The sequence below is a fragment of the Salminus brasiliensis genome, chromosome 24, assembly GCF_030463535.1.
Source record: "Salminus brasiliensis chromosome 24, fSalBra1.hap2, whole genome shotgun sequence".
NCBI lineage: Eukaryota > Metazoa > Chordata > Actinopteri > Characiformes > Bryconidae > Salminus > Salminus brasiliensis.
The window spans coordinates 25,689,162-25,704,052 of record NC_132901.1 but is presented as its reverse complement, the minus strand read 5'-3'; the positions used below and the strand labels follow the sequence as shown (position 1 = coordinate 25,704,052).

The 14,891-nt window shown below is 42.9% G+C and overlaps 1 protein-coding gene across 1 annotated transcript in view; it reads right to left on the bottom strand.

The window, feature by feature from the left end:
- The window catches only part of eys (eyes shut homolog), a 334,776-nt gene that overhangs the window by 188,008 nt on the left and 131,877 nt on the right, over positions 1 to 14,891 (bottom strand). Inside the window, exons 23-25 of the mRNA XM_072669909.1 lie at positions 7,012 to 7,108; positions 4,801 to 4,908; positions 1,524 to 1,669 (exon numbers count right to left, since the gene is read on the bottom strand). Coding sequence (XP_072526010.1) covers positions 1,524 to 1,669; positions 4,801 to 4,908; positions 7,012 to 7,108 — 351 coding nt within the window. The remainder of the gene's footprint in view (positions 1 to 1,523; positions 1,670 to 4,800; positions 4,909 to 7,011; positions 7,109 to 14,891) is intronic.

Sequence of the window (14,891 nt, the reverse complement as noted above, 5' to 3'; positions counted from 1 at the left end):
GCTGCTACTATGACTAATAATATATTAATAACATTAGGAATGATAGTACTATTTATTATTAGAATCCAGAAATCACGAACAGAGACGACAGTGCTGCTCCTTGCCGATCGGACTACTTTTCAGTCTAACTGTAGAAGTGCTGTAAGTAAGCTCAATTCATCTGCATCATATGTTTTATATGATTAGCTTCCTGTTGTAAACGTCATGGGGATTAATAACATGGAAATTAATTACAGCTTGCGTTTACAAACCTGGGTTGACAGGGAAAGTTGTAAACCGCATTCATGAAACGAGTGAAGCGAAGCTGCATCTGTTATTGTGTTAGAAATCCCATCTAAATTCAACTTGCTTTGTGAGACAGGCCCATTTCCTTATAAATACAGTAATAAATACAGTAATAAATACAGACATAAGTAGAGTTCCTCTGTATTTATTACAAGCATGGTCTCAAAACTGCTTCTAGACCAGCACTCCTACTTCTGGGGTGAGAGGTGATTTTTTTGGCTATATTTGCTGAAGGAAATCCAAATGAATAAAATAAATAAATACAAATAGCTCTGGAAATACTGGGAGACATTGAGCATTTCTAGAGTACATGTTGTACTGGGGGTACAGAGTGCCTATAAATATTAGAGGATAATACTACTACTACTGCTACTACTGCTTCTACTACTATTGCTGCTACCACCACTGTGACTACTGCTGCTACACCTTCTACTACTCCTACTACTGCTACCACTACTATTGCTGCTACCACCACTGCTACTATTGCTTTTACCACTACCCCCACTGTGACTACTGCTTCTGCTACTACTACAGCTGCTGTTGTTTCTACTACTGTTACTACCTCTACTGCTGCTACTGCTACCACCACCAATACCACTACTACTACTGATAATAATAATAATAATAATAATAATAATAATATTTTTGTAACATTAGTAATAATAGTACTATTTCTTTTTCTTCTCATTATTATTATTATTATTATTACTACTGTCACATGCATGAAAAAATCCTTTGTGGCAAAAAAAAAAACCCTACATGTAAAACATTTTGCCTTTGAAATACAGGTCAGCCAGATAACACAGACATGTGTTTATTGGCTACATCATGACGCTTATTTTGCAAGCTTGTGTTAATAATGCCCCTTTTACTAGCTAGCATATCGTAACTATTTTTTAATGCCTTTGCTAGTTTAATGATGCTTTTGCTTGGTCTAGGTTAGGTTGGTTTTAATGGCTTTAGTCTGCACCATCACTCTGTGAAAACTAAAACTGGACTTAAGGCACTGGCTATTCAAGCTTTTGGAAAGATATTGAGGCATTATGGGAAATGTAGTGCCTGTAGTGAGTTTGCGTGGCGAGTCCTGCAGTTCTGCTCAGCAACTTTTTCCCACTGTGATTTTAGTGAGGCACCCTAGCAAGAACAAACGTCTGGTATGGCCCCATTACTTCGGCCTTCCCTGCGTTTCTGTGATCGAGACACCCCCCACTATCCTAGTGTGTTCGCTGGACACATACCGGAGAATCCGGGACGGCAGGCACACAGGAAGTTCCCAGGCTTGTTGATGCACACGCCATCGTGGAGGCAGGGTGAGACTTCACACTCGTCTACATCCAAATTGCACAAGGCCCCGAAGAATCCAGGTGGGCAGGAGCATCGAAAGCTGGAATACAAGAAAATTCAAGACGAATATATGATAAGTATATGTGAGAGTGTGTGTGTGTGTGTGTGTGTGTGTGTGTGTGTGTGTGTGTGTGCGTGTGTGAGTGTGTGTGTGTGGTTTGTGTGCAAAGCGAAAGAAATTCCGAATTTTCCAGCAGGATTAAACCAACACTGATGGCAATTCACACATAAATGAATGCAAACCCATGGCCAACATTACACAACGTACTTGGCAGAAGCTCGGAGCGATACTAACGCCGTCACTGCCCGAACGCTCCATATACCAAAGTGCATAGATGATCAAAGTGCTGCTGTGTGTTTTATGTATTCGCCTGCCCGGGTCTCTTTGCGTGGTTAATCGCAGGGCAAAGTAAATAAATAACTAACCCACGATAGAGCAACAGATGCCGGTGGTTGATTGCCCTCGTTCGGCCCGATGTTCTGACCCCTCTAGCTGCTGATCCGTCCAGAGATTTCGGAGTTTAGGAAAGCGGAAATGCTGCCGAAAGGAACAGTGCTGGGCAAGGCCTAATGAGCATCCTCCGCAGACGCTCGGAATACAGCGAAGATCTTCACTGCCAGGCTTCTTCTTTAGAGGTCTTGAGTCATTACTGTTGTTTGGTTCATGCTGTTTCAATCTAACTACATAATTCTGTAACTGATGATGTATTTAGTTGCGTAATGCTTCATTTTTTGAGCAACTCTGAACTGCAGACCTCTTTTTCTGACGTCCAGTGATGACTAAACTGCATAAACTCTCAACCATATTTACCATTTGTGAAACACACACAGTGGACAGTGAGCACACAGGCCCGGAGTGGTGGGCAGCTATTGCTGCAGAGCCCAGAGGGTGAAGGGCCTTGCTCAATGGCCCAACAGTGGCAGCTTGCCGAACCCGGGTATTGAACCCACAACCCTGTCATCAATAGCCCCGAGCTATTAATAAACCATAATCGAACCATAATAAATAATAGTCCTTTCTACAGATGAGCAGAAGCCCACTATTGCTTTAGAGTTTTGACCTACTGGCCATTTACTCCCGCATGTAGGACTACAGCGACTAATTAACAATATCTCATCAATACCACTGAGCAAACACTCAGTATACTAAACTAAAGCCCTATTTAAACTGGATTATTCGAGCTTGTTTAGCCCTGAACGTTAGTTTTGTGTGAACCTGATATTAACGTTCAGCATCTGATGTTTCAATGCAGGCTATCTGGAGTAATTTGGGGAAATTACACAGTTAAATTACACTCAAATCACTGAGACATCACATTAACAGGCCTCCTCTGGTCAAACTAATTCTGCTTAAATAGGGCTTAAGACACCGTAGAAAACTGTAATAACTGATAGCCCAAATCTGTCTGTTTAATTACATCTGAAAGAGCACCGTGCCAGAGGAATACTAATAATGCTGGCATTTGAAAAATAAAACATATAGAATGATAGATATTCAAACTAATAGCTGCACTTGTTCATTTTCTGATGAAATTTTTCATTAGACTCATAAAATGACAGTTAATCAAGTAGGGGATCGACTGTAGACTGTACTACTCCCATCTACTGGGAATGCCACAAGATTATCCATAATATACAACAATATATTAATATATATACAATATATATACACACAATATAATAATATACATTCAGTAACCAGTGCAAATGTGCATATCCACACTGTGTAAAAAAACACATCAGTTTAGCACTTTTTTTACCTTTAAAAATAGCAGCTTCAAAATCACCAAGATGCTCCACTGACTGTCATATGAAGAATAGCGCCGCCTCAGCACGCTGCTATCTGCACTGTGGAACTCTGGAGAAGCAGGCAGGAAAACGATTGTAATAGCTGCTGCTAAACACCAGCTTGTCCAGAACGACGTGTCCCTTAGTGGTGGCTCGAAGTGCAGGTTACATATCCCGACTGTAGGGATATGTGAGCAAGCCTGTGAGCAAGCAACACCAATTTTGTTGCTTTAATAGTTACACACTTACACCAGTGATCTTCAACCCTACTCCTGGAGAGCCACCCTACTCTAGCACAGCTCCTTCAGCTAATCAGGAGCTACTGTTTGATCAGGTGGGTGGATTAGGGTTGGGTCCAGATTCTGCAGGACAGTAGAATCTGTATGTTCAGTAGCAGAGTTGAAGGCCAGTGGAAGAACCATTGTGTTTGACAGTTTTGCTTGGTCCAAATAAGTGTTTTAAATTTAGATTTTATATTTATTAAAAAAAAACTGCATTATGTAGACTAATTTATAAAAAGTTAGTTTTATTGTATATAATATTAATATTAATAATAATAAAGCCATAGACAATACAATAATTGATCATCAAAACCATATGCAGTATAATGTAGCATATTTAATATAGGACATATCTAACAATTAAAAGGGGTTCTTTAATGCACCATAGCTCCATATATAACCGCTACCTTTATAAATACCACCCCCACCCCCCTCCACCCCAAAGGATTGCCCTGAAAAACACACCATGGTGGACTTAGTAAGGTTAAGCATGTTCTTGTCTGACTGTTCTTTTTATTTATTTATTTATTTTTTATCAAAGAGACACCCGGAGAGGGAGGGAAAGGAGGCGAGACGTGAACTCCACCTGATGTGAACTCCCATGGACCGTGCGATTTGGCGAAGAAGAGGCCGGGCCGGGACGTTCTGAGCAGCCGGTCACGTGGGAGCTGCTTTGACGACAGGAGACGGAGCGAAGACAAACCATTTAGGACTTAAATTGGCCCTGGGACTTCTCGGCCCATCTGTCGGACGAAGGCGCCGGAGGCCCCGGGGTGCTTATTAAGCCTTGTGAGGAGAAGCTCCAACGGAGGAAGGCCAATCTACGGCCATGATATCTTCCCGCTGAATCCAGTTCAGTCCTGTCTTTAGTGAGGCAGCTTATATATGTCAAGGAGGAAGAGAAAAGGCCAGAGCGCTGTAGAGAGGAACACCCACCATCGTGGGGGCTTCTTTCAAACTTGTGTTTTTTTTTTCCCCTTCGTCCTCGGCCTCCTCTGCTTGCTAAATACAAATAGCTAGAAGATAGCATTCGGGCCACAGTGTCATACTCAATTTAGGCTTGTGGAGCGGAACGCCAGCCTGGGCTAGTTGTTGTGCTTACCTGTTCACGAGGTCCTGGCAGACGCCCTGGTTTTGGCAGGGGTTGGAGATGCACTCGTTGATGTCTTCCTCACAGTGCTGGCCAGAAAAGCCAGGCTTGCAGTAGCAGCTTGAAAAGAAGATCAGGCAATAATCATAAACCATCAATGCTTCCCTTCACTGCAGGATATCCAAGTCTTACAAGTTATACACTGGATTCTGCTGTGAGATTTATTTTATACAGTTTATAAAAGAAAAAAAATACTGTCAGTAAAATACTTAAAAATATATCTATATTTTAAATAAACTTTTTTTTCTCCTGTTAATTTAATGACTTATTGTTATTTATGTATTTATTTTTATGTAGGTGGTATGTGAAAAAACTTGTCTTTCTTTACATATACAAACATCTGGACATTTGATCTCACTATACTGTACTGAAAGATGGAGGTAAACATTAGGACACCCTATGCCCTAATAGCTGGCATCTTCCCCCTGAAAACACCTCAATTAGGCATTTCCTATAACCGCCTACCAGTCTCTGACTCTGACTGGGAGAACGATTTTCCTACTCCTCCATGCAGAATTCTCTCAGCTGTGAGTTTACTCATGCACAGCCACAGATCCAGGCCTTGACCTCCAGAACTCTCAGTTTCTTTCTTTTCAGTCATTCTTTGGTGAATTTACTGGAACGTTTTTGGGTCATTGTCATGTTGTGTGGTCTATCTCTGCTTCAGCTTCAGCTCACATTTTCCTCAGGCACTCTAGAATCCACCAAGACAGAATTTATGGTGGATTCTATAATGGAGAGCTTGCCAGGCCCTGCTGCAGCACAGAAGCTCCAAACCATGACATTTCCAGCTCCATGCTTCACTCTTGCTATGTGCTCAGATGCTGTGATTAGTCTGCGGTAAACGCATCTTCTGTTATTGTGTCCAAATAATTCAAATTTGGATTCATCTGAGTTGTATTTCTTATTTTATCCCTTTTATCTTGTTCTCAAACTTCAGAAAACAAACTCCATCACGTATAGTAATGTCCCACTATATGGACAAAAGTATTGGGACACCTGCTTATTCATCGTTTCTTCCTAAATCAGGGGTATTAAAAGGAATTTGTCCTGCTTTTGTTGGAGTAACTGTCTCTACTGTCCAGGGAAGAAGGCTTTCTACTAGATTTGGGAGAAGAATTGCTGTGAGGATCTGATTGCATTCAGCAACAGTGCAAGCAGAATGTTGGATGATCACCATCCCAACCTCATCCCCGTCTCCCAAACTCATCCTAAAAGTACTGGATGGAGCACCATCCACATTTCTTCCACTGCTCCACAGCTCAATGCTGGGGGTCTTTATACCCCTCTGGCCCATGCCTGGCATTAGGCAGCATGGTGCCAATAGGTTCGTGTACATAAGCTCCACAGAGTCCTATTCTATTGGCAGTACTTCTCTACAGGGACTAGACAAGCTGTGTGTGTGCATGCATTTGCACATCTGTGTCAACAATGGGTGCAAGTTAAAGTGTCTACAAATGTTTGGCCATATACTCTCATAGACACACTCAGCCTAAAGCCAGTTACAGTGCGTACCAGCATCCCTGCATTACATCCAGCAGTGGGATGGACTGCTTAGCAGATCTAGGTCAATACTGAAGATGCAGCTCTTGTTAAGGATCTTGCATGATGGCTTCTCTACGGCCAATGGAGAGTGGGGGAGCTGCTCCACACGCTCATTATCATCTTCACCCTGCAACACGTACCCATCTCCAGATCAATGGGTCTCGGCGGAGCACATCCACTCACATTTACTTTTACTGCCTCTTGACAGGCAGGCGCCTTTTAGACCCGTGCTTTCAAGTCACGGCCATGTCACACCCTGCCTACCTCGAGGGAGGGATGGAGCAGCTTAGGCACGCTTAAGCTTTTCCCCCACTTCATGTAAATACAGTGGGCTGCGAACGGGTGAAGGCCGTACACTTAAACTATCCATAAATACTACTATTTTTATGTGATTTATTTTTTCTATTTTAATTAAAAGTGTAATTAAAAAAAGGAAAACCACAAGAATTGAGAGGGTTAATAATCCCTCTTTCACAAATAAAAAGTATTATAAAAAAAAAAATAAATAATAAAAATTATATATATATATATATATATATATATATATATATATATATATATATATATATATATATATATATATATATATATATAAAACTGATTGCTTCCAGTTCTTACTAGTAACTGTTGACCCCATCCACACAATGGCCCTGGTTTTGGCACGGACTGGAGCCACACTCATTGGTGTCAATTTCACAGCGGGATCCCTCGAACCCTGCAAGATAGATGAGATGGTCACGGATCAGCGGGCCTGGTTACAGCCTGAAAGAGGAAGGATCAATGCTAACAAAGGCCCGCGGCGAATGCTCTCTTAATGGAAACGGTCCACCATCCACCACAGCACCCCCCCCCCCCCCCCCGTTCCACCGGGTCTGGCAACTCCCACTCATCCCATCTCATCAGCGGGCCGAGGGGACAGCGATAACACTTCAGTGTCAAAGATGGACTGGGCCAACACCAGGTCAGGAGTGGGAATGCTGCTGCTGTTGCGCTAATTAATTTAAAAAATAAAAATAAATATATAAAATATCTCCTTAGCAAATAATTGTTTAATTAAAATGCTTAATTAATTACTTTTAAACCAATAAATAATTCAGAACGATGTTTACTGGGTCTTCTGGCTATCGCTGGCATTAGTTAAATAAGCCAGGTAACAGGACACATGGAAATATGCTACATGGACAAAAGTATTGGGACACCTGCTCATTCACTGTTCTTCTAAAAGAATGCCAATGCATGCAAACATAGCTTGTCTAGTCTCTAGAGAAGTGCTGCCAATAGAATAGAAAAACATGAATGTATTAGCACCATGCTGCCTAATGCCAGGTGTGGGCTAGAGGGGTATAAAGCCCCCCAGTATTGAGCTGTGGAGCAGTGAACTGTGTTATCTGGAATGATGGATGGTGGTGCTCCACCACATACTTTTGGGATGAGTTGGGGCTGATGAGGTGGAGTGGTGATCAATCATCCAACCTCCCGATCTTACTAATGCTCTTGTCACAGAATGCAATCAAATCCTCACAGCAATCTGCCTCCAAAATCTAATGGTAAACTTTCTTCTCTGGACAATGGAGACAGTTACTTCAACAAAAGCAGATAAACTGATGAATAATGGATAAGCAGGTGTCCCAATACTTTTGTCCATTTTTTTATGTGAATCTTTCTGTTCTGCATCTTTCATTTACAATTTCCAACCACTGTTTGTTATTATTGCTGGTAACTGCGACTTCTGGGGATAATAGTCAGATGAGCTGGAAGCACACTAAACATTAAGGGTACTGTAGAAACAGTGGTGAGAAACAGCCAGGTAGGGGAACAATAGCAGAGAACCGGCACGGAAAGCGAACATCTGGGGACCATAACCATACAGCTCATTGCCAGTAAGCTCCCCCCTGGTGCTCTAAGTGGGAATGGAGCTACTGGAAGCTAAAGCGTTTATGACTCCTGTCTTTCAACAAACCTGCAGACAGAGCATTAGTTAATCTAAGCCCATTCTGTACTCAAGCAGGTCGACAAACTTCTCCCATACAGGCCTCTATGTCATTAGCTCATTGGCTAATTAACCCACTACGGAGAACAGGTGCACAGGAAACAGTGTGACAACAATTAAAAGGAAAAGCCTCCTACTGGCTTTCTCTCTGTGTAATCTTCACGTCTGTTTAATGAACCGAGATTGACTCTGCGTGACCCCATATGTGTTTACTCTTCCTTTAAAAACGGGAAACCGAGGACAGGATCCACACCGTACTTAATGGAAAGAGGAATGGATGGCTGGACTGACAGGGTGGATAGATAGACAGATAGACAGATAGACAGATAGGTAGATAGATAGATAGATAGATAGATAGATAGATAGATAGATAGATAGACAGACAGACGGGGGATAGACAGGTTGACAGATAGCTAGACAGACCGACAGCTAGACAGTTGGGTGGATAGATAGACAGACAGATAGGTAGAAAGACAGTCGGATAGATGGGTGGATAGACAGACAGACAGATAGCTAGACAGACAAATGAGTGAATAGATAGACCGACAGACAGATAGATGGGAGGTTAGACAGACAGACAGATAGCTAGATAGACAGACCGACAGACAGACAGATAGCTAGACAGCCAGACAGGCTGACAGACAGGGGGGATATGCAGATAGCTAGACAGATGGGTGGATAGACAGACACACAGACAGATAGATAGACTAATGGGTTTATAGACAGACAGACAGCCAGAGGGATAGACAGATAGCTAGACAGACACACAGATAGATAGACAGATGGGTGGATAGACAGACAGACAGACAGACAGACAGACAGCTAGCTAGATGTACAAATGGACAGACGGATAGAGGGACAGATGAATGGACAGAGAGAGACAGATAGATAGATAGATAGATAGATAGATAGATAGAGGGACAGATGGATGGACAGAGAGAGACAGACATAGATAGAGGGACAGATGGATGGACAGAGAGAGACAGATAGATAGATAGAGGGACAGATGGATGGACAGAGAGAGACAGACAGATAGATAGAGGGACAGATGGATGGACAGAGAGAGACAGACAGATAGATAGATAGATAGAGGGACAGATGGATAGAAGGACAGACGGATAGAGGGACAGATGGATGGACAGAGAGAGACAGACAGATAGATGGATAGAGGGACAGACGGATGGACAGAGACAGACAGATAGATAGATAGATAGATAGATAGAGGGACAGACGGATAGAGGGACAGATAAACAGATGTGTGCTTACTCTTCCTGTAATGCTGAGAGACTGAGGACAGGATCCTGACCTTACTCAGCGCAGCTTCACAGAGATGGATCAGGATATTACATTAGCAAATTAGCACTAAATATTCCCATCACTGCTCTGCAAAGCCCTCAGAACAGCATCTAATCTGTGTAATCGCAGTATGTTTATGATACACAAAAAATTTATGCATATTTAATGGAAATACACAGACATCAGTCCCTCAGCAAAGACGTTAATCACCCAGAAAGACTTCAGAGTGCAGTCTTGAGGACGGAAAGTCCATTTACCGGCGCTCACTCAGAACACCAGTGTCCTCAGCTGAAGCGTCACGAGGAATTTTCCACATCTGCGCCAGGAAAATAAACACCGGTTATACAACCAGCGTCTGCCTCACAGAAAAGCATTTCAGAGGTCGCAAGTCATAAGCTCGTCCAAATGATGCATCATTCCTTAAGCCGAAGTGGACCTAACACAAGCCGGGTTGGAGCTGGACCCTTTCACACTAATCCAGTTCAGGACCTGATTGAGACTCATCCTCCACATTTCAATGAACTCTTAAACTAATGCTTTTCACATATGCTTCTCCAATACCTGGACTCTCTGGATGAATTCATAGAGAGGTCCTGGGTTCAAGCCATGACTGGCAGCTTGACCTTGACTTGCCAGATATGTCTAGACTGTTCCCATGGAGGCCAAAAAAAGTCTAGAGCTCAAGGAAGTCCTGCAATCAGAGCTAGTGTCAGGTTAAGATGTATTAGGGGCATAAATTAACTTGCATTAATTAATAATAATGTGGTTGGTGTGGCAAAATACAGGCAGCCTATCAGAACAGAGCTCATTTACATACATCATCCTTAAAGACAATTGAACAAATATAGTCTAGGCTAATTTCGAGGACAATTGCAAGTAATCTGTCCGTGTGATGATGTGGCTCCAAGTACTCTGATCCTGTGGCTACTGAGTTCCACACTATACTAACAGACCACCACTTTTCACTGGCAGCATTAGAGCCAGAGCTACTCAGCAGTGTCTTTTCTGCTGTTAAATCAAGTTTGCAAGTGCAAAAACAGAGCCCTGCACAAACTCCACTCACGTTAACGCAAATGAATTAAATCCCAATTTGTGTTTTCACTTCCTGCATCTTTAGCTGTGTGATAAAGGTGCCAGAATCAATCCTCTAATCACTGCAAACGGTCGAGCGTACCAGGTCGAGCGTACCAGGTCGAGCTCGGTCGCGCTGGGAGGCATATTCTTTACAGTTTTGTGCCGAAAGGGTCGTTACCCAGGCCCATATATTTATCAAGGTGAACTGCAGTCCTTCCTATTATTAACAATCTTTAAAAATAACCAAGATTTATGCGTGCAGTCCTTAAGCAACACCATGCTGGTAATTAGCCTTGGCCCATAATCATTAATCTGACTGACAGTACAGAAATGGAGGCGCAAAGCTAAGCTTTTTATGATGGCTGGCAAATCTGGACTAAATAAAGTGCACTGTGGGATGAATGAAGGCAATCTGAAGGCTCTGCTGTCCAACGGTTAAAGTTCCTTGACTTTACAGCCAAGCCTACAGTAAGAAAACGTGCATCTCCCTGAATGACTCACGCAAGGCTACAAATCTAATAGAGACTATGAGCCATGAGTCAGAGAACTAAATGAGTGGCATGTGGGGGGGGGGGGTGGGGGGGTGGGGGAGTGGAGGGGGTCTATGAGGTAAATTCTCATGTACGAATAATAATCCAGTCACGGCCTCCTGTAGAGAGAGGTGGTTTTTCTTGCTGGGGATTCCCCCGAGGTTTCCTCTCACTCTCGACTGTTGCAGTGTTTATGAATACGCCGGGAATGGAACACAGGAGCAGGAGGATGGTTCGCTGGGATTGTTGGCAGGCTCATGATTGATGTGGGCTTTAACGCAAGTCGGTCAGAGAGGTGAGTTAGTCACAGACAACCTTGATGAAGTTCAAAGTTCTAGGTTCTAGAACCTATCTGAAAGTTGGGTTAGTCCCAGTCTGGAACAATACCATACACTACACAGAAGTGACCGAACAGTCAAAGTGTGAGAAGACAGGACGAGCTTTCAGGCCTGACTTTACCTTTACATTATCCCATATCATAGATTAAATAGAAAGACACGCAGACAGACAGAAAGACCAAACCCTTAATGTCCCATATCATACATAGACAGACAGACAGACAGACCAAACCTTCCACGTCCCATATAATAGATAAATGGACAGACGGCACAACCAAATCTTCCATGTCCCATATCATAGACAGACAGACAGATGGACGGACGCACACAGACAGACAGACAGACAGACAGACAGATCGTCCAAACCTTTCATGTCCCATATTATAGATAAATAGACAAGACAGATAGACAGACAGACAGATAAATAGATAGACAGACCAAACCTTCCATGTCCCAGATCATAGACAGACAGACGGCCGGATGGACGGATGAACAGACAGACAGACAGACACACACACACAGGCAGACAGACAGACAAATCAACCAAACCTTCCATGTCTCAGATTATAGATAAATAGACAGACAGACAGACAGACGGACAGACGGACAGACCGAACCTTCCATGTCCCATATCATAGATAAATAGACAGACAGACAGACAGACAGACAGACGGACCAACCAAACCTTCCATGTCCCATATCATAGACAGATGCACACAGGCAGACAGACAGACAGATCGACCAAACCTTTCATGTCCCATATTATAGATAAGTAGACAGACGGACACACAGGTCAACAGACCACCCCTTCCATGTCCCATATCACAGATAAATAGACAGACAAACAGACAGACAGATAGACCAAACCTTCAATGTCCCAGATTATAGACAGACAGACAGACAGACTATGTCCAAATATTTGTGGACACCATTTCTAATGAATGCATTGAGCTACTTTACATTGCACCCATTACTGACACAGTTGTGCAAATGCACAGATACACAGCTTGTCTAGTTCCTGTAGAGAAGTACTTCCAATAGAATAGGACTCTCTGGAGCAGATGAACTTATTGGCACTTATTGGTATATAGCCCCCCCCCCCAAACATTGAGCTGTGGAACAGTGGAAGAACTGTTCTCTCTGAAATAATGGATGGTGGAGCTCCATCCAATACTTGTGGGAAGAGTTGGGAATGATGAGGTGGAGTGGTGATCATCCAACATCCTGCCCTCACTGACACTGCTCTTGTCGCTGAATGCAATCAGATCCTCACAGCAATGCTCCTCCAAACTGTAGTAGGAAGCATTTTTCTTCCCTGGACTGTGGAGACGGTTACTCCAACAAAAGCAGGAGCAATTTTTAATACCCTTGAAATAATGAATCAGGCAGTGTCCCAATACTTTTGTCCATATAGTGTAGATAGTAAAAGTTAGAGAGACTGTTAGTTTAGTCACTGGTTCAACTGTTCAACTACACAGACTTGAGTTGGGGTGACAACAGGTGACCCATAAATAAAAGGGTTGCTCTGGTTGATGCGAGGAACGAACGTAAGACTCTCTCTCTCTCTGGTCAATTCAAGCATGGCCCCAAGCGTAACACCACCGTAACACCACCCAATCGAAAGAAACCAAAGGAAATGGGCTGATCGTCCTTTTCAGAAGTGCTGGAGGATCACTGAATAAGCCAGAGTGTGGCATTACAACTGAAATGAACTTCAGGTGATGTTTTACTCTTCTCTGACTCGACCTTTAAACACACACATGAACAACGTTCTGGAACAGCATAGTCGGCTCCAATTAGAATCATGAAAGCCCTGAAAAGAAGAAGCGAGGAAATTTCATTTTACGCCAGCTGTTAGACTTCTTCTGCAAGATGCAATTTGCTGGTATACACACACACACACACACACACACACACACACACTGCAGTGTCACCATTCCTCTGAGTGTTAGAGGCTTGGTGTGGGCAATAGAAGAAATTACACTGCTTTCTTGATTCGACAATTAAACTTGAATGAGTGCAGAAAATGAACTCCACGAAACACACACACACACACACACACACACACACACACACACACACACACACACACACACACACGATTGTTGCGCTGTAGAAAATAAAATAAAAACCATGTAGAGCAGTGAACCAATAGCATCAGTCCTGCAGAACCACAAGACTACAATATCTAGTCTGTAAGAGTTCAGCTAGATGGTTTTGAGAATATCCAGCATATGATGGAATGCTGATCTACACCGAGTGCTCCTACCTTAGGTTATATGAGATACCATAGAGGGGAGCTCTGTACGTATTTAATTGGTCAGCCACCCGTTATCACTTCCTTCTATCGAAAGGGAAAGCTAAATGGCCTCTATAGAGACTGTTTGGGTGGTGGACCTTCATCATCAGAACCGCAGTGACACAAAGTATTTGGGTGGATGGATGGAGGGATAGAGGAATGGATAGGTTAGATGTGTGGATATATGGGTGGGTAGATGAGTGGATGGATCGCTGACAGATGGATACATAGATGGATGGATGGATAGATGGATGGTTATATGGGTGTATAGATGGATGGATGGATGGACAGACAGAGGGACACATAGATGGACGTATGGATAGATGGTTATATGAGGGTGTGAGTGGATAGATGGATGGATGGATGGACAGACAGATGGATAGATGGATAGATTCATCTATGGTTAAATAGATGGGTGTATGGGTGGATAGATGGATGAATAGATGGAGACCTGGATTTATGGGTGGATAGAGGGATGGATACATAGATGGATGAATGGATAGATTGGTGGATATATGGGTGGATGGATGGATGGATGGATGGACGGAGGGGTAAATAGATGGACGAATGGATAGATGGTTATATGGGTGTATAGATGGATGGATGGATGGACGGATGGCTACATGGATGGATATATCGGTGGACAAATGGATAAATAGATGGATACCTGAATATATGGGTGGATAGATGGATGGATGGATGGATGGATGGATGGGCAGACAGAAGGGTAAACAGATGGACGAATGGATAGATAGTTATAAGGGTGGATAGATGGATAAATAGATGGATACTTGGATATATGGGTGGATAGATGGATAGACAGAGGGGTAAATAGATGCACGGATGGAAAGATGGTTATATGGGGGATGAGTGGATAGACAGACAGATGGATAGATGGTTATACGGATGGATGGATACCTGAATATATGGGTGAATAGATGGATAGGTGAAGGATGGATGGATAGATAGAT